The 23,951-nt window shown below is 38.9% G+C and overlaps 3 protein-coding genes across 6 annotated transcripts in view; 1 reads left to right on the forward strand and 2 right to left on the reverse strand.

Moving 5' to 3' along the window:
* The first annotated feature begins 295 nt into the window (after positions 1 to 295).
* clec11a (C-type lectin domain containing 11A) lies at positions 296 to 7,062 on the forward strand. Its single transcript, XM_079831582.1, has 4 exons — positions 296 to 896; positions 1,682 to 1,793; positions 2,222 to 2,413; positions 3,789 to 7,062. The coding sequence occupies exons 1-4, from the start codon at positions 786 to 788 to the stop codon at positions 4,184 to 4,186; spliced, it is 813 nt and encodes a 270-aa protein (XP_079687708.1). The 5' UTR covers positions 296 to 785; the 3' UTR covers positions 4,187 to 7,062.
* selenol (selenoprotein L) lies at positions 6,586 to 22,939 on the reverse strand. Of its 3 annotated transcripts, none has more exons than XM_079831580.1 (10): positions 22,281 to 22,939; positions 21,976 to 22,057; positions 21,824 to 21,877; positions 21,475 to 21,520; positions 16,942 to 17,069; positions 15,936 to 16,050; positions 15,593 to 15,715; positions 14,003 to 14,140; positions 10,825 to 10,991; positions 6,586 to 7,400 (listed from the first exon to the last, which is right to left on the reverse strand). In XM_079831580.1, the coding sequence occupies exons 1-9, from the start codon at positions 22,381 to 22,383 to the stop codon at positions 10,872 to 10,874; spliced, it is 909 nt and encodes a 302-aa protein (XP_079687706.1). In that variant the 5' UTR covers positions 22,384 to 22,939; the 3' UTR covers positions 6,586 to 7,400; positions 10,825 to 10,871. The 3 variants fall into 3 exon arrangements, 2 of the variants coding, with proteins under 2 accessions (XP_079687706.1, XP_079687707.1); XM_079831581.1 differs by having other exon boundaries at positions 22,416 to 22,652; XR_013817654.1 differs by lacking the exons at positions 6,586 to 7,400; positions 10,825 to 10,991 and adding an exon at positions 11,233 to 11,765 and having other exon boundaries at positions 13,713 to 14,140; positions 22,281 to 22,435.
* ttc13 (tetratricopeptide repeat domain 13) overlaps positions 22,807 to 23,951 on the reverse strand; it is a 32,901-nt gene continuing 31,756 nt past the window's right edge. Inside the window, exon 23 of one of the 2 annotated variants that reach the window (XM_079831571.1) lies at positions 22,807 to 23,949. In XM_079831571.1, coding sequence (XP_079687697.1) covers positions 23,835 to 23,949 — 115 coding nt within the window. In that variant the 3' untranslated portion in view covers positions 22,807 to 23,834. The remainder of the gene's footprint in view (positions 23,950 to 23,951) is intronic. The other variant, XR_013817653.1, reaches the window with a different exon arrangement.

The raw sequence follows: 23,951 nt of genomic DNA on the forward strand, positions 1-23,951 counted from the left end.
TATATCTGTTTCTGGATATTTTTCTTGTACCATCAGACACAGTCATCTGGGAGAGTTTTGCTTAGTTAGAATTTGTTATGTAATGAACTGGATTCTTTTGGGCACAACTCCATTCTTACATCCTAATTCCCTTCCAAAGTCTCCTCCAGAGGAAGAGAAAAAGAAAGTGTCTTGTTTAGAGGACGAGAAGGCCAAATTCCTTCCATGTGTGGAGACAGAAGTCGGCTGGTAATGAGACGTTCGTCATTTTCCTGTCATTCGGCCACTGTTGACTTCCACAGAACAACATGTTCCCAAGGGACAAAAGCACAAGTTTAAGGAAGTTTAGTCTTAGGCAAGAAAATGAATACTTAGATAAATGTTTATCTAAGAGGGAGACAGAGCTGTGTCAGTAAAACTGCCATGTTAGCACAAAGAATAGAAGTGGGAGGAATGAAAAAAAAATCCTTGTGTTTAGTTACAAAACGCTCCGGATGAAGCGGCTGAAAGAAAGAAAACAGAGAAAGAAAGAAAAAGGAATCTTTCCGACAAGGTGAAAGGAGGAGGAAAAGTGTCCGACAGCTGCAGAGAGGGAGGAGGCTAAAACAAAACAGAGCCGTATAGAGGTGAACAGCAGAGCGAAAGAAAGCTAGAGTAGGTTGAAAGCAATGTGAAAAGAGGAGAGAAGGTTGCTGTTGAGTGAACATCAGAAGGGCTGGATATCTGGGTCTGTATATATACAAAAAGACAGAGAGCTGGCAGAAAGGAAGAAAGAGATTTATGAAGTGAAGTGATTTCAAGTGGAGATGATTCCAACAGTGATTCTGGCGGCTGTAGTGGGCTTCAGCGCTCTGTCCTCCTGTGACTCTGCCGACAGCACCACGAGATCGGCCATCACAACATCTGATCTGTCTCAGGTTAAGATTTTACATTTACTTTTTAGGTTTAATGATGGCCGCTTGTTTAAATATGAATACAATGAATGATTTCCATCAATATAATACTGCAACACTAGGGTTTTATACTTAGGGTTACTGTGTAGCTTTAGAATGATGTGCATGCAATACTGAGGGCAAATGTCAGGAGTATTAATACCTGGCCAGGACCTCCATTGTAATAATGTATGTGTATTCAGCATCAAGTAAAGGCTGGAATACACAATTTTTTAAATCTAAACATTTTAAACACTACGCATTCAACACTTTCCGACTTTAGAGTTACAGAGGAAAAACTGGGCATCGGGCAATTAACTACTGAGGATTACACACTACCACAGTTTCAAGTTGTTCCGGACATAAAATCACACAGCAACATGTGCCTTGTCGCTAGGAGACGCATGGCAAAAATAAAAACAATATGCTCTAAAATATCAGACATGCTCGCTATCCTCCGGCTGGATGGAATAATAAGCCACTTTTCATTACCATATCCATACCGGATTGGCACGGAATGGAACGGTTAAGTGATGAGAACGGTTTGACCCAACAGTGGAAAAGCGGCTATAGTTTGAAGCTAAATAATCAAAGTCTGAGCCCTTCATACACTATGCAATTTTCTGTGAAATCTGCGACTGCCCCAGACATCCTCTGACTTTTGGTACTTAGTTTTGAGTCTTCCAGACCATAAATCTGGGCAAAAGTAGTGTAAGAATATTCTTTAAAACTGGTTTTGATGGAGGTACTGTTGTCGTTTAATTCTACAGGCAAGAGTGTTCAATGAGGAGACGGTTATAGGGCGAGGGGACACTCCTGACATCATAGAACCTGAACCCACCACTGCCGTCTCTGACATGGAGAGCACTTACAACTACATATGTGCGTTACCCAATCACTCATTTCACTTGCGTCTGAAGTGCCATGAACGCAAGCCAAAACTGATGTAACGGAATGTGTATTAAATGCAAATATTCAACATGCACCCCATGTCTGGACTTGCGCAATTGAAGGCTTGTTATTGTGGTAGTATTTAATAGTCTGGGCATGTGAATTATATAATGAAACTTGAGCATGTTGTTTCTTTGTAATTTGATGAACTCAGTAAGATTCTATCTTAAAAAAGAAACCCTGCTATTGAAGGCTCTCCAAGAATCCAGACATTCTATATCATCAGCTACCTACCTTGTCAACCCCTTCCTCCTCCAAAACACAGTTTCTTAATATTTCTATTCATTCTCTGGTATGCAGCTGCATGGCTGACTAATGAAAGACTTGATTCACATTTGTCTATTTATACATTTCTGCAGTGTCTAGACTGGCAGCGATGGATCAGGCTATCCACAGGCTTAATGTGGGACATTACACATTGGACATTAAAGTGACACAACTGCTGGAAAGAGTGTCGCGCTTTGACAATAGACTAGGTGACACTGAGGATGCCATTCAACAGGTCTCATCCTACTGCAAGGAGAATCGCAAAGAGATTGGACGACTAGAGGGTCAGTGGGTCCAATTCTAAATTCTGACCTTTATCCTTTCATCCGACCCTATTCCTACCCTCTTTAACAAACCACTTCCAATCTGAAATATGAATGCTTTTCCCAATGTATCATAATCTATTATACCCGTAATCTCTAACAATTTCATCTAACCCAGGGCTGTCCAATCCTGCTCCAGGAGGACCACTTTCTTGCAGAGTTAAGGCCATTACATACTCCACGATAACAGATAAAAAAGTCCTCACAGCCCTGGTTTGGGAGTTCTCGTAGCTTGTTCTCGACACATCAGATCTGAGCAGAACTTTTTTCTTGTGGGTGTCCGAGAACGTTTGTGTGATTGGTCAGAAATTTAAAGTGGGCGGAGTTAATGCAGAGAAACGTAAATGTGCGGCACCTGCTTTTCTTGTGGAGTATGGAATGTCCTGGCCAGAACGAACTTCGTTCTTGTTCTTGCCACCAGGAGAAAACGAACAGATTTCTTTGTTCTTGCAGAGTATGTACCAAGCTTTATGCTCCAACACAGTTGCCTGGAAATTTCTAGGGATCCGAAAACCTTGATTAGTTGGTTCAGGTGTGTTTAATTAGGCCTAGAGCTAAACTCTGTTGGAAAACGGCACTCCTGGAGCAGGATTGGACACCCCTGCAGCCTACCTCCTTATCTCTAACTCCAGCCATGAACTTCCAATCTTAAAATTCTGACTCCAACTCTTAATTCAAACATTGACCTTATCTCTTATTGTAATTTCTGTTCTTTACCCACAATACCTTCATCCAATCTTCAGACCTAACCCCAATTCCTAATTTCCTACCTTAAACACTAATCCCAACCCTATGCTTATCTGTCAAAATCTTAACCTTTACCTAATCTCTAGTCCAGGGGTGTCCAATCCTGCTCCTGGAGGGCCACTGTCCAGCAAAGTTCAGCTTCACACCTGAACCTGCCAATCAAGGTCTTACTAGGCGTACTAGAAACTTCTAGGCAGGTGTGTTGAGGCAAGTTGGTGCTAAACTCTGCAGGACAGTGGCCCTCCAGGACCGGGTTTGGACACCCCTGCTCTATTCCCTATTTTCAAAACTTTCAAAACTTTTTTTGCCAGTCCCAAACCCAGATCTGAATCTCATAGAGGAAAAGTACACATGTTGCCAATGCTGGTTCTGATGTTTTGATTGGGGCCTAAAACTTAACAGTAAAATGTGATTGGGCAATAGTAATGTTCAAGGACCATAAAGATTGTTGGTCCAGGATTGTGTTCTACTTAAGCAAATCTTGATGGCTTCAAAGTACTCTACTTGAAACTCATAAACTGAATGTTTGTGTACTCTACTTTATTAAAACAATGAAAATGACTGATTCAATCAATTTATGTCGCTCCAGGCTGTCAGAAAGGCCGTAAAATTGGTTACAAATGCTTTCTGGCATACCGTGTGTATGAGACCTACGTAGACGCATCCCAGAAGTGCCAGGAGCGGGGAGGACGCATGGCTATGCCACGAGATCGCAAGGAACAGGAAGCTTTGGCTGAATATGTGAAATCAGTAATCCATGGAAACTGGCCTGTGTGGCTTGGGATTAACGACCAGCGATCCGAAGGCCTCTACCTATTTGAGGACACAACCCGTGTCACTTACTTCCAATGGAGGAAGCACTTCCTGTCAAGCCAGCCAGATGGTGGTAAACGAGAGAACTGTGTATCCATGTCCTCAGATGATGGAGACTGGTGGGATACCTACTGTGAAAGACGCATGTATTATCTGTGCGAGTTTGATGTTTGACCTTGATCAATTACTATACGATGCAGCTTTCTTCTAATTGATTTGATTTTTTTTTGGTATATCAAGAGCAGGTATTTACTGTAAAAAAAATGGAGAATTATGCACAAGTAGAATTAAGGCCAGTGAATTTAGAGATCCCTAAAGCAATTCCATTGGTTGAGACAACTTTTGTATAAGTGCTTTATTTGCTGCCTCACTAGAAATGATAGAAAATCATTTTACCCTGTATTTAGTCTTAATCATGTAAATGTTAATGCCTTTTAAATTAAATATCACATATCACCGAAGCTAAAAAAATGGTCAAATTAAAAATTTCCTTTTCTTTGTTTTCAGCTAGCCTTCGTTGACAAGCTAAATACATAGCCTACTAGCTTAACATAGCACTAAGAAAAGCTCTATTGATTAGCTGGAATAAGATATTATGATAATGCACCTCAAAAAAGTTTGAAACAACAGCCTCTTAAACGTCTACAAACACTCAAGTCTCAGTTAAGCTCAAAAAGGGCATAAGTAAACCAATATCTTTAAAAATAATGTGAACACCCTACAGTCTCATGGGCTGAATTCGACATCGCCCCCTAAACTCTCAATCACTATTCCCTACGTTAGTCCACTAATACAGTTCACTTGTAGGAAAGAATGGAAACGAGTGAGTGAATTCAGACAGCCGTTGCACGTACATCGGCTGTACACTCATTATTGCGGTGCAATGTGGAATTGAATGAGTGCACTCAATAATGGTCGAACACCACTACAAATGGCTGTCCCCTCAAATAATGCCCTATGTGAGGGTATAAGGGTATCGGATTCAGCTATGGACTTAACGGACACACGCACGCCCGTTAAGTCCATGAGACCGCAGGTTGTCCCATTTGTCATTTTAGGTTTCAGAAGGGTGCTCTCAAGCGCCCCCTTCGTGGTCGATATGTGCCCTCGATGCACACTTTTGCCAAGCCCGACTGAGGCACGCTCCGCAGTAGACTTCTTCAGGGGACTCGTAGGAAGACAGCGAGTGTTTAGGGTACCATTTGCGATAGGGCATCACACTCGCATAAAGTAGCCTTGTTGACAAGTTTGGGTGAATAAGGGCAAAAACGCACAAGATATAGTACTTTCAATGCCCTGTAGATGGCGATATCCTTCTTTTGAAGCAGAAATAAACTGCTGCAGAAAAAGTTAGGTGCCATGCAAAATGTAACGATTACTAATCACAAATGTATTGGAATAAAGAGTACATATAATTATTAATAATAATAGTAAAACTTATTAATATGATTAAAACTACAAAGTAGCCAAAAATATACTTAAGTGCACAAATTACATTTACTCAAATACTTTACTTGACTGAATTAAACCAGTATTTCCACCTGCCATTGTATAGCGTTTACTACAGTTGACTAAGTGGATCTGGTAGTCCAAGCTGGAGTGATTGGGTGGAGGAGGAGACTAATTTGTATATTCATATATCCGCATATACTAAATGAAGCAACGATGTAGAGTTAAGGCCTGTTCACACCGGGACGATTTTCGCGCGCGTTTATCGCCAACGTGTGAGTGTGCATACCGACGCACAAAACGGCAGGCGTAAAAGCGTAATAAAAAAAAAAAACGCATCGGGTTCGTTTTTTTGTTTTGACGAGGCACGTTAAAAACTGGCCTACCAATGAGATCGGCACTTTTGTTTACGTGCCTGGAGCTGCTGAAGTCACAGTAAAACACGACTTGGTGGCGCTCAAGCACAAAATGGTCTTGCCGAGCACACATTGATACGACGAAGAAGAAGTACGTACACTCAGGCCCTGTCCCAAATGGCACACTTCATGTGCACTTTCGGTCTTGTGGACTTATAATGGCCGCTGCATGCGCGTATCCGCTAAGTCCACGAGGCCCATTTGTTATTTTAGGTCTCAGAAGGGTGCTCACGAGCGCCCCCTTTGAGGTCGATATGCGCCCTTGATGCACACTTCTGCCGAGCCTGCACTGGTGCGGGTTGACGCAGCGGACTTCTTCCCGGCAGTCAAAGCGGTGTTACGTCGTGAAAGTGCGGACTCAGAGGAAGACCGCAAGGGTTTAGGGTGCCATTTGGGACAGGGCCAAAGAAGAAGATGAGCTGCTAATGCTGCTTGCCAGTTAGAAAAAAGGGTGTGAATGGTTTTGGCAAGCACGTAAATACTGTTTGTCTTCTTCTTCTGTGTGACAAGCGAGTGTCAGAAGCGTAAAGTGGCACAGCACCACCTTGTGTACCGGGAGCGCGATCTACTGAATTTGCACGTTGCCAGTGAAAATCGCTTGGGTGTGAACACTCAATACGCGCACAATATTCAGCCCGGTGTGTACAGGACTTTAAATTCAAGCCATATTAAGGCACAAAGAAATTATTTTCACAGGGAAAAAAAACAAACATTTAAATGTGTAATTTTATTTATCAATGATGAGTTCAAAACGGATACAATTATTGACTGCAGGGGGACTAAAAGTACAATAGCCTATAGATGGCTTTAAAGCTAATAGACTAAAATGCCACAAAACATGCACTGAAAAACGTGGACAAATGAAAACAGTGAAACATACTAAATTATTTCATCTTCTTGATGTTTAATGTTTACATTATTCCAAGGGTGGTCTACATTTGCCCTGGTTCTGACATTACATTAGTGCTGATTTTGACTTGTGTTCAAAACCGTAACAGAAATGTGTTTTCTTTTTGTTCTTCTAAAAAATTCTTTAGAATTATGGCTTGTTGTTTCAACCCTGTCAAGTATTTGTTTTAAAAGCTTGAATCACTTGGCAACTACTCAAACAGGTTTAAAGTGAAACAAGACTCTTGATCTATGCTGAAATGTGGATTAAAGTCCAGTCTTATTCTGGCTAACATCAAGCTCTTTATTCAATGTGGACTTTATTCAATTATCAAAGAAATTGCAACCTATATAAATCGTGTATATATATATCACAGTAAGTAGTAGTTAAACAACTTAAGATTATTTCATTTCATATGACTTTTTTTTTAAAAAGAAAGAAAAGTTAATCATCTGTTTTCATTTAATCAAGAGACTGGTTAATATGTGATGTAGGTGCTGACTCAACAGACGAGCAGCTGTGATGACCAGAGGGTGTAAATATCCATCAGAGATGACTCTTCATAAGTGTATGAGTTTGAGTCAGATCTTCATCCATACAACCTCTGGGGGAGCTGTCTATCTGTGGAGCCAACCTATAGCAACACATTTAAGGCCTTAAGTCAGTGACAGGAAACGTTCTGGCAAAGTTCTCTCAAAGTTATGAACAAACATTCTTGCAGTAACTTTAAGAGTTATCTGGGTAGGGTTGCACCAGCCATTCATAAGTTCTTACTTAAATTGTAACTATTGTAACGTCCACACTAGAGGCTAGTAACTACTAGCTAGTTTGTAACTAACTTTATTCGGTTGCACCATTTATTAAGGCAGAATGTAGCTAGTAGGTCACAAGCTCTCCGTAAAGTAATGTGCAGTCGCATAATTTGACGTTTACCCTCAATATTCCAATAGTAGCCTTCAAATATGTGAGCAGAAGTTGTGTTGAAATGCTGTGAATTTCAGTTTATCCTTCATTCTAACTTTTGCCTCACTTAACCAATGGTAGAAAAAATATATTACTATCAAATACAATGCTACTTAATCATTAATCACACAATAAGTGTTTTATATGTACAACCCCAAATCAGAAAAAGTTGGGACAGTATGGAAAACGCAAATAAAACAAAAAAAAAGTGATTTCTAAATTTACTTTGACTTGTATTTCATTGCAGACAATATAAACACAAAATATTTCATGTTTTGTCTGGTCAACTTCGTCATTTGTAAATATGCATCCTTTCCTGTCATTCAGACCTGCAACACATTTCAAAAAAAGTTGGGACAGGAGCAATTTAGGGCTAGTAATGAGGTAAAATGGTTAAATAATGATGTGATTTGAAACAGGTGATGTCAACAGGTGATTGTAATTATGATTTGGTACAAAAGCAGCATCCAAGAAAGGTCTAATCCTTTAGGAGCAAAGATGGGCCGAGGATCGCCAGTTTGCGAAAAAATATGTGAGAAAATTATTGAAATGTTTAAAAACAATGTTCCTCAAAGAAAGATAGGAAGAGATTTGGATATTACACATTCAACAGTGCATAACATAATTAAAAGATTCAAGGAATCTGGAGGAATTTCAGTGCGTAAAGGACAAGGGCGCAAGCCTAAGTTGAACAACCGTGATCTCTGATCCCTCAGGCGGCACTGCATCAAGAATCGTCATCTATAAGCGATATCACCACATGGGCTCAGGACTACTTTGGCAAACCTTTGTCAAGTACCACAATACGTAGTTACATCCACAAATGCCAGTTAAAACTGTACTGTGCCAAAAGGAAGCCCTATGTTAACAGTGTCCAGAAGCGCCGTCGACTTCTCTGGGCTCGGAGGCATCTGGGATGGACCATCACACAGTGGAAACGTGTACTGTGGTCAGATGAATCAGTATTTCAGGTATTTTTTGGGAGGATTGGACGCCATGTGCTCCGGACCAAAGAAGAAAAGGATCATCCAGACTGTTACCAGCAACAAGTCCAAAAGCCAGGGTCTGTCATGGTATGGGGTTGTGTCAGTGCCCTTGGCAAAGGTAACTTGCACTTCTGTGAAGGCACCATTAATGCTGAAAAGTACATAGAGATTTTAGAGCATAATATGCTGCCTTCAAGAAGACATCTTTTCCAGGGACGTCCATGCATATTTCAACAAGACAATGCAAAACCACATTCTGCACACATTACAAAGTCCTGGCTGCGGAGGAAGAGGGTACGGGTACTTGACTGGCCTGCCTGCAGTCCCGACCTGTCTCCAATAGAGAATGTGTGGCGCATTTTGAAGTGCAAAATGCGTCAACGAAGACCCCGTACTGTTGCCCACCTTAAGACTTGTTTGCAGGAAGAATGGGACAAAATTACACCTGAAACACTTCATCACTTGGTGTCTTCAGTCCCTAAACGTCTTTTAAGTGTTGTGAAAAGGAATGGCAACATTACAAAGTGGTAAATGCTTTACTGTCCCAACTTTTTTTGAAATGTGTTGCAGGTCTGAATGACAGGAAAGGATGCATATTTACAAATGACATGAAGTTGACCAGACAAAACATGAAATATTTTATGTTCATATTGTCTGCAATGAAATACAAGTCAAAGTAAATTTAGAAATAACTTCTTTTTTTTATTATTTGCGTTTTCCATACTGTCCCAACTTTTTCTGATTTGGGGTTGTAAATAACCTTCAGAAACTGTATTTGAGACTAAATTAATAAGGACAAATAAATAAATACTGCTACAAAAAAACATCAGAAACGACAATTATTGATTATGATCGAAAAATATTTTGTAGTGCGTAAGTTGTAACTTAGTACGGAGCCCTGCACATGACGTGCAAGAAAAAAAAAAGTAAATTGTGCGCACAATTTACTAATTCATTCCCTTGATTTATAAATAATGCACACAATTTACAATTTTGTTCCCTCGACTTGCTAAACCGTCCAAACGATTTACTAATTGGTCCCCTCAATTTACGTTTTAAATTGCGGGAACTAAATAGTAAATTGTGCACACGATTTAGCCTACAATTTTTTCCTGCATGTCATGTGCGGGGCTCCGTAACTTAGTGCTCATTTATGTCAAAACTAGACTAAGTTGTAACTTACACACAGCTGGTGCAACCGACCCCTGCGGTGCGTTCAAAATGGCGTACTGTCTGAGTAGGTACTACATTTGAATTTGAACCATGCGGCTGTTAAAATAATTTGTTCCATATAGTATGAATGTGTGTAGTAGGCTATGAATGAAATCCGGACATTCTACATCCGCCATGTTGTCATTATCATGTGATCTACCAGCGTCAGTTGCGTCGCTTTATTATTTACCTACATTGATAAACCGTAGCCACATGGGATAGTGACGTTAACATTGAATTGCGCCGCAAGTACATTATTAGTCTCGGGACTAATAATATATTTGACGCAAATGAATGCAAATATTGTTTGCAAATAGTCCCAAAAGGATTATTTACCAACTATAATTAGACAAGTCAAGTCATGGTTACGGTCTTGACTCTAAACTAAATGTATAAACTAAATATTTACAGAAGCCTCTGATCAGGAGTAACAGTTGGAATAACTGCATCAATAAGCTCTTATCCTTTAGACATATTTGATAATGATGACATTTACACTCGCTTACATTTTAAGAGAGTGAATAAAAACGGTCATAAAGAATATTTGTCATTTCTGAAGTTTTTTTGTAGCAGTATTTACTTATTTGTCCTTATTAATTTAGTTAAATTATATTAGTTTCCTTTTCATTTAGTGTGAGTCTCATAGTTAAACAGCAGCTTCACATTTTTACATTTCACAGATAAGTGAAATGATTTGGGGCAGACTTTCTTTGTAAAGAACAGAGTATAGTTGCTACTCCATGCCAAACCTAGTGTCTGGAATGGCTAATATTACAAACTTTATTCTGGCCATCTTTCTAAATGGAAGTCTGGCATGAACATGAATGAGTATAACTTTTCAGGAACTGGAACTTCTTATGAGGATGGCAAGGAAGCAAGTAATGCAGTTCAACATACCAGAAAGACCAAACCTGAAAGCTCTTTTTCTCCAGGACTTAAGAATGCTAAGAATGAGCAGAGATGGCAGCCAGAATCTGTGTAGATGATGGTCTGTCCACAGGGCTTTTACACCGGTAAGAAAATATCACTTTACCACCCTGGTCCAGCACAAAATCACCTCCCATCTGAGAGAGACAGAGAGAGGGCTTTTAATCCATTTTCAAGAGTCCTAGACTTCAGGGAGACAAATGTTTATTCTCTCGCTGAGTATTATGCAATATTTGGAATGAGTTTTTATGGATTCGGCACATTCTGCAAATAGTCGGAATCTCTTAAAAACATTATTTCTTCTCTTTCAGCAAATCAGTGAAGATGTCAAACGAAATACTATATCAGCTTTTATATTTTCTATTCTTGTTTTATTTTCTAGCACAATCTGGTGTTTAAATGCAGTTTAAGCCCTTATTTAGGGCCAGAGCACCAAGGTGCGATGACCGTCTTGGAATTGCTCTGTTTATTATTTTATGATTGTATTGTCATGCAATAAACATTAAATAAATCTTAATGGGGCAAATTATATGTTACTACACCAGAATTATTTACTTAGTTAGTTGTCTTGGCCATGCTGTGGAAAGGGTCCAAATGATTTCATTTCTTGTGTCACAATTTTAAGGAATGCTCCAGGAAAAAAATCATACAGTAACAAGGTGTAGGACATAAATATAATGTTTTGTATCTATTTAACAGATTATGTGACATACTATTTACATTTTTTGAGCACAGACAAGAAGGTAAACACCTTTGGACCAAAATGGGACATCAAAGTAGGGATGCACGGTATATCGGCAACATATCGTTATCGGCCGATAAATGATTATTTTTGATGTTATCGTTATCGGTCCAATAAGAAAATTTGACCGATATAGTCAAGCCGATAGATAATGTATTATTTCCTTCAGCTGAGACGGACGCGCTGTCCACCATGATGGGTTTGAATTGCTCTAAATATGTTTGGAATCACTTCGAAAAGGAAAATACAGTTATGTGCAACATGTGCAGCGCAAGTCTTCTATAATCTACATAAAATGATAATGAGAATAGAATAGGCTGTAAAAGAGCATTGTGTTTCAGCGCGTTTGTTGAGGGAAGAGCGCGCCCACGGAGTTACACCATCATGACGAGCACAGTCAAGTTCGCTTGTGCATTCACAGCCTTTTGTGCCATTGTAAGTTGTAATATTATATTTATTATTATTCTGTGTATGTAATATCATATAGGATGCGTTTGGTTGAGTTAATAAACGATGCAGTAAAGCACTTCATTGTACCGGTCTTTAGCTTCAGCGCGCGCCCACGGAGTTACACCTTCATGACGAGCACAGTCAAGTTTGCTTGTGCATTCACAGCCTTTTGTGCCATTGTAAGTTGTAATATTATATTTATTATTTTGTGTATATAATCCCATATAGGATGCGTTTGGTTGAGTTAATTAACGATGCAGTAAAGCACTTCATTGTACCGGCGCGCGCATTTCAAACAGAAATGCACAGCATTAATAACTACTGGGACTGTCCTATACATAACACTGCAATGAGAATATTTCTGTTATAAAACGTAGTGAATTCTCTGGGTTTAGTTGTTTTTCAGCGCGCTGTTGTGGGAAGCGTCAACAACGCATTCTGACCAGCACAGTCAAGTTCGCTTGTGCATTCGCGTCATTTTAAGCATATGTAAGTCGTAATATTACGTTTTTGTAGTATAAACATCTGATTAAAGTCATATAGGATGTGTTTGGTTAAGTCAATAACCTGCAGTGCTTCACTGTACCGGTGATCATCTTAAGTTTCAGCACGCTCTCAAACAGGGGAAGAGCATCCACAGGAGTTATAACCCTTCACCTATGCGTGATTTTGTGCTAATATAAGTTGTAATATTATATTTATTTTGTATAAATATCTGATTGTTCTCATATATGATGCGTTTAGTTGTTAATTAAACTTCTAAGCGCTTCAGTTTATGGTTGTTCGTTCATTCTCTCCAGCTTCAGCGCGCTCTCAAACAGCAACATTATTCCTACTAGACTAATATTACAGATGTTTACTATTACTGTAATATTAAACCTATTTTTTTTTCAAAAACACAGAAGCATTATTTTTTATAATTAGCACTTTTATTGTTCTCGTATCATTTCCATCAACAATATGGTTTGATTAAAACCATTTCTTTATCGTCTGTGCGGAGGTTATTTCATGCACTTGCATTCTGATTCTTTATTATGCAGCCTAAGTAATGCTGTTCAATTACTTGTTTGCATTATTTAGGTATATTATTTTTATTTTTTAGACAATATAATTTTTGGTAACATTTTACAAATAAGGTCTCATTTTATTAATGCATTAACTATCATGAACAAACAGAGAGCAATAACCTTTGTTTCTTTTAGTAATAAAATGTTTGTGTTTTGTAACAGTCCATTCACAGTTCATACCTAATGTTAAAAGACACAACTTTGGGTCTGAATATGTTGAGATTAACATGAACTAAAATTAATAAATCCTGTTGAAGTATTGTTCATTCATTGTTGGTTAACTAATACTAACAAAAATTAAACCTTATTGTAAAGTGTAAAAAAAAATAATTTGGCCATAGGAGTGTAAAATTAATTTGAAAAGGTAAGGAATCTCACACTGGTTCAAATAGGCTACTGTAGTGTATAGGTTTGATTTATGTTGAAGTGTTTGGGACATGGCTTTTAATGGTGAGCCTTTTGTTTTTGTAATCAGGCTCTCAGAGTTTATTAAAATTTGTATTTAGATTTATCGGCCAATATATCGTTATCGGCTTTCAAATATTAAGAATTATCGGTTATCGGTATCGGCCAAAATGTTCCTATCGATGCATCCCTACATCAAAGTATGTCCTATCTGTGGAAAATTGCATTAATATGACTCAAGTATATTGTATATCTAGACCAGCCTGCATTAATATGACTCAAGTATATTGTATATCTAGACCAGCCTGCAAAATACAGTTTTGTTGCATGATTTGCATATGCAGTCTGACAATCGTCCTTTTATTGCCCTTGTGCCATACAATCCAGGTACTTTCTCATGGGAAGAAATCCAATCCAATTTCAAGTCAGTGTTTCATTCTTATGTTTTGTACATAATATTTTCAGTAAATGTTCCGAGTCTCACCTGAAATAGATCATCGATGAACTGAGGTGGCACATCGGGTGACTGTTGGTTCATCGGCAGAATTTCAGAGTAGTGAAGCAATAACTTAAACTTCATCACCTTGGTGATGGATGAACCCAGACCGAAAGCTTGATACACCTGTAACCCATTATAAACAGCAACTGACCAAGGTCATCTACAACACAATTCAGCCAAATCTGGACAAAAAAATAATAAATAAATAAGGGGATACTTTTTAAAGCAATTACAATATAGTGTAGTGGCCAAAAGGGATGTCCGACTCCGGCATAGTAAAATTGACATCTTAACCCCTTATCAAATACAACTAAACTTGTGACCATATTGTGTAGTTGTGCTTGGAGTCAATTGTTTAGCCAAATTGTGCGGACATCATTTTTGGCCAGGCTGTCAAACAAAAAATTATGAACAACACATGCAAAAACAAGAGAGAACCAACAAAATATGTTGATTATGTTGAATAACTGATTATGTTGTAATCAATGTATGCGTTTTCCTGTGAGATTTTAGTTTTTCTATGCAGTTTTTTTACGAAGTAAAATGTAGAGTAACAGCAAAATTGTAGAGCACAGTAAAATTGCACAGTAACATGTAGCTGTAGTTTGCCCTTTTTTGGGCAATTTCTATATACAACGATCAGGCATAACATTATGACAGGTGAAGTGAATAACACTGATTATCCCTCCATAACAGCACCTGTTAGTGGGTGGGATATATTAGGCAGCAAGTGAACATTCTGTCCTCAAAGTTGATGTGTTAGAAGCAGGAAAAATAGGCAAGCGTAAGGATTTGAGCAAGTTTGATAAGGGCCAAATTGTGATGGCTAAACGACTGGGTCAGAGCATCTCCAAAAAAGAGTCAGTATCTATCAAAAGTGGTCCAAGGAAGGTGGTGAACCGGTGACAGGGTCATGGGTGGCCAAGGCTCATTGATGCACGTGGGGAGCGAAGGCTGTCAGAATACACAGTGCATCGCAGATGGGAAGAAGGCAAGCCGGTGGAGGCAGTGTGATGCTTTGGGCAATGTTCTGCTGGGAAACCTTGGGTCCTGCCATCCATGTGGATTTTACTTTGACACGTACCACCTACCTAAGCATTGCTGCAGACCATGAAACGGTATTCCCTGGTGGCTGTGGCCTCTTTCAGCAGGATAATGTGGGATGTGCTGAACAAACAAGTCTGATCCATGGAGGTCCAACCTCGCAACTTACAAGACTTAAAGGATCTGCTGCTAACATCTTGGAGCTAGATACCACAGCACACCTTCAGGGAGTGCATGACTCGACAGGTCAGGGCTTTTTTTCGCAGCAAAAGGGGAACCAACACAATATTAGGAAGATGGTCATAATGTTATGCCTGATCAGTGTACATTATCCAAGTTTAGTGTTTTGTTCTTCCCTCATATTTAAAAATATATATATTTTCATCATATTTTGATGGTTTAATCAAACTGAATATAGGGTCATTCAAAATCCCTTCAGACATACATTTTGGCCTCTACTGCTGTATATAAGAGCTTATAATTAAGCAAAGAAAGAACTAATAATGCTTTTGCACACTCAATAGTCCTCACCACTCTCTCTGCATCCAACAGCATGTCAAATTCATAGCCTGTCTGACCAAGCCAGAACGTTGCCCCTTCAAGAGAACCATACGAGACAATCAGTACCCGCAATGACTGAGCTTCCTGAAGTTTCTGCATGAGAAAGAACCAGAAACAGTGTTAATGATTCAAAGAACATTCTCTACAAAATCCAGCACAATATTTTGCCTTGCCAAGTCCACACAGCTGGGTCAACAAGCTTTCAAAAAATATTCTCCAAGCCAGAGTCCGTATGCAGAAATGGCTGAGGTCTGCTACTGACTGTGCTTGCAGCTGTGCAGTCTTCATCTTTATTAATGGCAGGCTGTCTTACCTTGCTGTTCTTCAACTCAGTCAGGTGGTCTCGTCACGGCTGTCATCCAAAATGCCGAAGCAGCACAAGGAGAAGATTCTCTCCCTTCCCCAAGTACTGACTCAGAGACACATTCCTGCAAAAGTACAGGACAACCACGATGTACATTACAGTTCACACATGTCATATCAATCATTGAGCTGGAATTTGAACTGAAATAGCCACAAACCGGCACAGGGCATTGCCGTTGGAATTGAATTTCAATTGGAATGAAATAAAGAGAAATTGCAATAAAAAAGAAATTCAAAAAAGTCACATGAAAGTTTAATTAGGGAATCAATCAAACAATTAATTAATCATGTCTGTTTCGTCCCTGATATATGTAACATACTTATCTCAGCTAAAACTTTTCTCTACTAAGTTCTCTACTCAACTTATAATACTAACATTTGGAGTAAATTAGAGAATGTATGAAGTTTTATGCCACCATGGTCCATAAAACATTTAAAAAGTTACTAAAAATGATCCATATTTTGTTTATTATTTATTTTTCACTATATCTTTGATCAAATAAATGCAGTCTTGGTGAGCATAAGACTTCTTAATACGACTTCTAACAGTATGCATAACCCTGATTGATAACTTTATTTCTTTTCACATTCACAAAACATTAATCATTAGATATAGACTATGGATTATCTATAAAACAAACCAAAAAAATAGCTGGGTTAAGTTTCAACCGATTAATAAAGTTATAATTTTCACATTTAAGGTACAAACACAAAAGTAACTGGCAAAACAACTGTAATACCTCTAAACAAATGGCTTTCACATTCAAAAATCTTATAGACTTTGAATAAATAACCAAGAGTTAAGCACTGATGTAGTTACAGTCATGATGTAGAGTGATAAACTCTTGCAACTGAAGGCCTTCATTTTGTTTCAACAGCGGAAGAACCCTGTTAGTAGTTCTGGATCGTGGCTTCCACTGAATATGAATAGTGATCATATCATGTGTTTATCTTACTCTTTAGTTTGGACGTGCTTAAACTGTGTATCTGAGCTGAGCGTCTGGGCTGCAGGACACTGGGAAAGAATTGTGTCGCTCATTTGCATCTGAACATCCAGGCGTTTCAAAAAAATATCCCACTCCACCTGTCAATCAAACAAACATCCATTCAGCACACTAAACTACTCACGCCCTTTATGGTAAGGTAAAATTATAAAACAATTTGTCGTTTGAAAACAAGCTGTCTACGGAGCGCCTAAGAGGACATGGTGATGGAAAAAATAGAACATAGGAGAAAATATTATATTTCAATGCTTTTGCGTTCACTTGCAAAACGCTGTGTCCATGATACATTACAGGCAACGAAGAATCCGTACTCTGTGCGAGTGTATACAAAGGCCACCTTAACATACTGTACTCTGTGGTGGTGCACGGGTACGGGGCAGTGCCGAGGGTGGAACAGAAGCTTGCGGGCTATCTCTCCGCCTCATCCGCATCATCGTGGAGTAAACCCGCCTTACCCACCAACCCAGTTCGGCCCTTGTGGGTAAGGCTTACGTTGCAACAGGTCAGGCTGGTGCAGGGAGCACACCATTGCGGTTTTTAAGGCTGACTTGCTTAAAGAATTTGACTATGGCAAGGGATTAGCCCCGGAGGCAGTCAAAGAATTTCGTAGGGCCATAGACCTCGCCCTCTGTGCAACCAAGCAGATGGCCTTCTCCATCGGCCATTCAGTGGCTGCTATGGACATTACGGAGCAGCATCTGTGGCTTAACTTCACAGGGATTAAGGAAAGAGACATGGCTTTACTGCTGGATGCCCCGATATTGCCTTCTGGCCTGTTCGGCGACGCAGTTGTCGACAGATACCAGGAGGCTAAAAAGCAGTTGGCAGCATTCAGAGAATTAATCCGTCGCCGTGTTCACAAGATTCTGCCTGGCTGGTCAATCAGTTGTTTTGCTTACATAAGGCTTACTTCCCTCCGCCTTATGAGATGTAAGAGCAAGAACGTCTGCACTTGTTATGTCTGGTCTGTGCTTTGAGGATCTACATCCACCGCTCAGGCCAGTGGGGTATGTCCTTTCAGCTCCTGGTCTGCTTTGGTGGCAGCAATAGAGGGAATGCAGTCACATCAAGCAGCACATCTCGCACTGGATCACTGACGCAATCTCCCTTTCCTATGAGCCACGTGGAATGGCTTTGCCCTTTGGGGGTTAAGGCTCACTCCACTAGGAGTGTCACATCTTTCAGAGCTCTTTCTAGGGGTGCACTATTGCAAGAGGTTTGTGCTGCAGAAGGCTGGTCCTCTCTGCACATATTCATCAGTTTTGTCTGGACACGGATTCAACTCCAGTGTTTTAGGTCCTATAGGGTTAAACCGGTCTTAGCCCACGTTCACAATTGTCTGTGCAGAAGCACAGCCTTGTGGGGCAGGCACTGTCCAGTGGCGTGGCGACATTGGCATTAAAGTTCTCATAGCATCAAGCCACAATGCAGTGTTGATTTCCACTCGAAATGGAAAGTCCCAGGTTATGTATCCTACCAGGTTCCATGAGAGGGGAATGAGACACTGCATCGAGCTGCTACGCCCTGGGCACACCTGCACGTCTTCTTCAGACAATTAGAATCTGGTCGTACTACACTACGTCGCTACGTGATCATGCTCAGCCAATCGCCAGTTGCCGTATGTAAACATGTTCTTCAGACACTGGCTAACACAGAGCATTCCCATAGCATCAAGCCATGACACGGCATCTTGTTCCCATCTCAGGGAACCAGGTTACATACATAACCTGAGACATTAGGTGCGTTTACATGGAGCACTGTAAGCGGTTTAAAAGTTCAATCTAGGGCTGCAACGACGCGTCGACGTGCGTGAAATGCGTCGACGCGTCTGCGGCACATTATTTACGTTCTAATGATCTAATGAAAATGATCATTTATCATATAAAGCCAGACCGCGACATTCAAAAGTGTGGGAGTACTTTAAACAGAAGCCGAATAAAACTGTGCTTTGTTCGCTCTGTAACGCCGGTTTCACACTGCGCGCGGTGGCAGAGCAGGAGCTGTGCGCGTGGAGAGCGGGAGCTTTCACACTGCCAGTCAGTGTTGCCAAGACCCGTTTTTTTCCGCGGAATTGGGCTACTTCTACACTGTTGCCGCGGGCTGTGTCTCATGTCCGCGGGTTGAAGCGATCCCAACTATGTGATATTTAGCCCCGGGAATGAGAATTTTAGCAGGCAGCCCTGCAAAAAAAACACACATATTTAACCCCCCGAACGCGATGTTTACCAGAGAACCTCCCCGAAACGCGATTGGGCTTGTTTTGGGCTAGTTTTGAGTAATGAACCTTTTGTTGTGAAAACCTGGCAACCCTGCAACTGGCAACTGGCAACTGGCAACCCTGGCAACTGGCAACCCTGCTGCCAGTGTTCTCTCGCGCAGCTGAACCATGGCGCGTGTATTGCAACAGACGGTCACATTTTCCGGGGTTCTTCTCCGACCCCAGTACGTCTCGTGCTTTTATTTATTATGGGCTGCTTATATCTCCTGTTAATGCGACCTAGTTCCCCTCTGTCCCAAACACATATGCATAATAACATGCTGTATATAGGTAGTTTACATGATTAAAGTAACATTAAAGTTAAGATATGCCTCTAGCTTTAATAATTTAAATGTGTCTTTGAAGTTTGGGCAAAAACTTCTGGCAGCTTTAGTCGTTGTTTATGCACATGTATCTTCAAAATAGACGACTAGTTATACTATATTAAAACTATGCTGAAAGCTCCTGTATGTGAACCTTTTGCAGATAAATACAAGTGCATTTTCGTTTACTATTGACAAATCAATAAGTAAATCATACTCAACTACTATAGTAAACAACTTTTCCTAATTAGGCCTACTCTGTATACATTTTATGATGAATAGTATCATTATATATTATGTTTAAAAAGCTTCTTGTGTTCATATATTTCATTATAAAATGGCATACTATGTACACTGCCCTTCCTGAAATACAATTAATATTGTCATCATTCATTGATTTCATGTTAAAATAATATACAAATTCACTACCCTCTTTGAAATACAATAATCAGTAAAAAAGAATCATAAGATTAATCCGGAAAAATAATCGTTAGATTAGTCGACTAATCGAAAAAAATAATCATTAGATTAGTCGACAGAAAAAAATAATCGTTAGTTGCAGCTCTAGTTCAATCCGAATGAAAATGCTCCATATAAACACCTCAATCGGAATTAAAATGGCCAAACCGAATGAAATTGTAATTGGTTTGAGAGGAGTGGGATAAACCTTTTTAAGAACCGATCTAACAAATAATTTCACCATGTAAACGACCTGATCCGATTACTTTGAGTGTACGTCTTTCTGTGACGTGATACAGCGCGAGCGCCTCCACAACTGAAGAGCGCACCCCGCGCTTACACCAGGCTGATGTTGACAAGAGAGGAAAGTAATTTTTTCTGAGGTATTAAATGTTTTATTTCGTAAGATGTTATGAACATGATGTTGGAATAATGACACCGACATAGCCTGGCTACACCATCTCATCTTGACAGCGTTTGTCCTATAGGCTTCAACTGCGCCTGACAGAATAATTTATTTTTCTGAGGTTATTCTTACACTTTACAACAAATAATATATAGCTTTTATAAAACTGTATAAGTCCTGGTGGCCGTTGAAAGTTACCATTTCAACGGGGAACATTCAAGCTGCTGGAGAGGACGCGTTGACATTTCTCAGTTTCTCGTAAGTTAGATATTAAAAAAAGTTCAACAACTGCTTCAAATTTTTTAAGTAACATTACCCACAGTCTACTTTACCAAATTACTTTTGTTAATATTTATACCTTTGTGATTATGGTATCTTTCCTTAATCATCTGAAATATCTATGCGTTTAGTACTAGTCTTGCTGAGCACGTCTTGAATGCTTTCATTCATGTTTCACCGTACTTCCTATGTTTTTATTAATAATTTGGGTGCATTTTATTGTTAATTTTGTGCTTTTCAAAATAAATTAATTGAATTAATTTTGATTCCGCATTCATCATTCACAGCTGTTGAAATAGCCATTGTATAGGACATAAATTAGTTTAAACTACTGCATATCTGCCCACAGAAAAATAAATAAATATAAAAATTACCAACACTTGATTGATCCACGAAACTAACGTTACGAATCTGAAGCGGCATACAAACTGTGTGCGCATGTCACAATTCCGGACACAGAACTAGAAAAAAAAAATCAGGGCTTAAATACATGGGGAGACATAATGATTGACAGGTGAACATAATCAGTAACCAAACTAAAGACCAAAACACCATAATAATAAAATACACAACAGTGTTTATCTTGCAAAAGTTTTGCAAGCGAATGCAAATTTTTCGAGAGAATGCAAATGTTTTGCGAGAAAACGCAAAAGCATTGAAATTTAGTATTTCCTCCCATCTCATTTTTATACCACCACCATGTTCCTTTAGTGGCTACATAGATATCTTATACATCAAAAAAAAAAAATTGTATAACTTACTTCCAGTTGCAGTAAACCTTCAACATTATCTCGGACCTCTGTGATTCTGTTAAATTAGGAATCAAACAATACTACTATTATCCTTATACTTTTATGCCATTGATACCTAATATGTTATGGATATTGTAAAGGACACAGATGAGTAGTGGATTGTTTATGACTATGTATTATTCTGTTTATTGCATTGCTGTTTATTACATTGGTACTTGCCAAATAAATGTGGGTTGCCAGGTACATCAGTCAATTAAACAGTTTAGCAGTTATTATGCTAAACATTTGACCACTGAATGCCACGAGTCAACTGACTAATCACAAAATCAAGTATTTCAGAGAATATTTCCATACTCACTGAAAAAAACGTTCCCATAAACGTTCTGCTTCCTTTTGGTTTTTCACACCCAGACTGAAAGAAAACATAATATAATGAAATAGTTTATATATCATAACAAAAGCAATATTTACACATTACACAATATTTAAAGACAAGTATAGGCTACACACCTGTTAAAAAACTTGGCCCCTGCTGACATCAGACCAAATAAAGGACGAATTTTCTTATTTACAATTTCTTGTGAAGAACCACCTAAACAACAATAAAACATATGTGAACTATGTCAATTCTGAAAATACAAGAGTAAATTATAATAATACAAGCCAATTCTAAAACAATGCAAATCAGAAACCTTTTTTTATAGACTCTTGGACCTTTGAACCCCATACAGTATACACATGCACAAATACTGATACAAATACTACCTACATTTGCGCACCCATTAAGAGGTTAATTATCAAATTGTTTAGGATACCTTTGGCCACATCTTTTTCCACATTATCCAACGATGTTCTACCAAATCTTTTCAGTTCTTTCAGAGCCCTTATAAGTGTGTTTTGGTCCACTTCAGTGGCCATGCTGAGCTTACAGCGAGTTACATTGTACTGACCATCATTCAGCAGATCAGGTGATTGCGCGATCACGCAACCTAAACGGTGATTGGTTGAACCCCATCAGCGCTGAGAAAAGAAACAGTTACCACGTGTCATTAGCCCAGCAATACCGGTAATTTATCAGTAAAGACTATGTCTGAAAGGGGCTACCGTCGTAGTATTTTTGGACAATATTTTACGTCTGAATAATGACTGAGAAACTTAAATAAAGATTGAATTGAAAATACAGCGACAAGTTTTAAAAATAAATGTATCCGACCAGCTTCCGGGACGCACGGAGCATTGAACATGTACCACTTAGTGGATGTACTGCATACTACAAGCTTCTTGGTCAGTACAATATTGTAAAACTTAAAATAATATTAGTAATAATAAAAATAAAATAAAGACAAGTATATGTTTTATTTTGCACCCCCCAAAGGGATTAAAAATGGAGTACCGGTAAATACATACAACAACACTGGTTTCTTTCAACTGATTTTATTTACTGTGGCTGTTCCATCAAATGAAGTCATAGATTTTCAATTTTTTCAAGTTTTTTTTTGTGCGTTAAAGAAACCGCCTTTATTTCCCCTCATGGAAAAAAGCCACTGTTGTTCTTACATTTTCACAGGAAAATAATAGAAATAAGTATTTTCCATAAAGCACCAACCAAGGCATGAATAAGAAAACCGAAAAGCTATTTAAAATGAGATGCTTAGAAGATGCTAAAAATAAAATGAGGGATTTATAAGATTAAAGAAATATAAGACTTTTTTTGCCTTTAGTCAACTGCAGATTGAGGTGCAACTGTTTCCAGTGTTTAAGATCACATGAACATCTCCAGATTCTCATCGCACATTATTCAGCTGAGCCATTACAGAACAAAAATAATTATAAACAAGCCAGTGTGGACAGTAAACATGGCAAAATCTGTCTTTCAAACAACAAAAACATTTGCAAACATCTTTCCCCACTGTGTTCAAGTATTCAGAAAAGAACTAAGAGCTGAAGAATATTGCTTGATAAACTCTTCAAAGGACATCTCTGCAACATGTCACAGATTCAATTCTAAAACCAAAACAGTCTCAAAAATGAACAATCAATTGAACGTAACTGATGAATAATAATTTAATAAAGATTTTTTAAATTATATTGTGCTACATTTCCTGCTGTTTTCTCCAACTCAGATTATGCTTGCAATTGCTGAACTTTAATGACACCGTAAACAGCAACACAAATGTATATTTAATTAAAAATTTGAATAAAGAGTCAACTCTCTTCTCCATGTTTGTGGAAATATAAAAGTTAAAATCAAAGAATTTGCACTGAAATTTGATCAGTAAAACTATGTAAAAGTAAGGACTGTGAGCAAAGATGCCCTGAGTAGAGACGCCCTTTGTTTGTATTTTGAATAGTTGGATGGTATTTCAAGTTTAGGATTTCTTGGGACAGTGCGAAGACGAGTCTGTATTTAGAACTTCAATCATGGTCCTCGTTAACTGGAACGTCTCTGAAACCGATGGAAGGTTCTGGTACCAACTCGGCAAACT

The sequence above is a fragment of the Gobio gobio genome (assembly GCF_949357685.1).
Source record: "Gobio gobio genome assembly, chromosome: 12".
NCBI classification, from domain to species: Eukaryota; Metazoa; Chordata; class Actinopteri; order Cypriniformes; family Gobionidae; genus Gobio; species Gobio gobio.

What these genes read in the sequence shown, in the direction of transcription:
- clec11a (XM_079831582.1), top strand. Translation starts at nt 786, where the DNA reads ATGATTCCAACAGTGATTCTGGCGGCTGTAGTGGGCTTCAGCGCTCTG. An exon ending in CAACATCTGATCTGTCTCAG is followed by an intron (nt 897 to 1,681) that starts GTTAAGATTTTA and finishes TTAATTCTACAG; the next exon opens with GCAAGAGTGTTCAATGAGGA. An exon ending in AGAGATTGGACGACTAGAGG is followed by an intron (nt 2,414 to 3,788) that starts GTCAGTGGGTCC and finishes ATGTCGCTCCAG; the next exon opens with GCTGTCAGAAAGGCCGTAAA.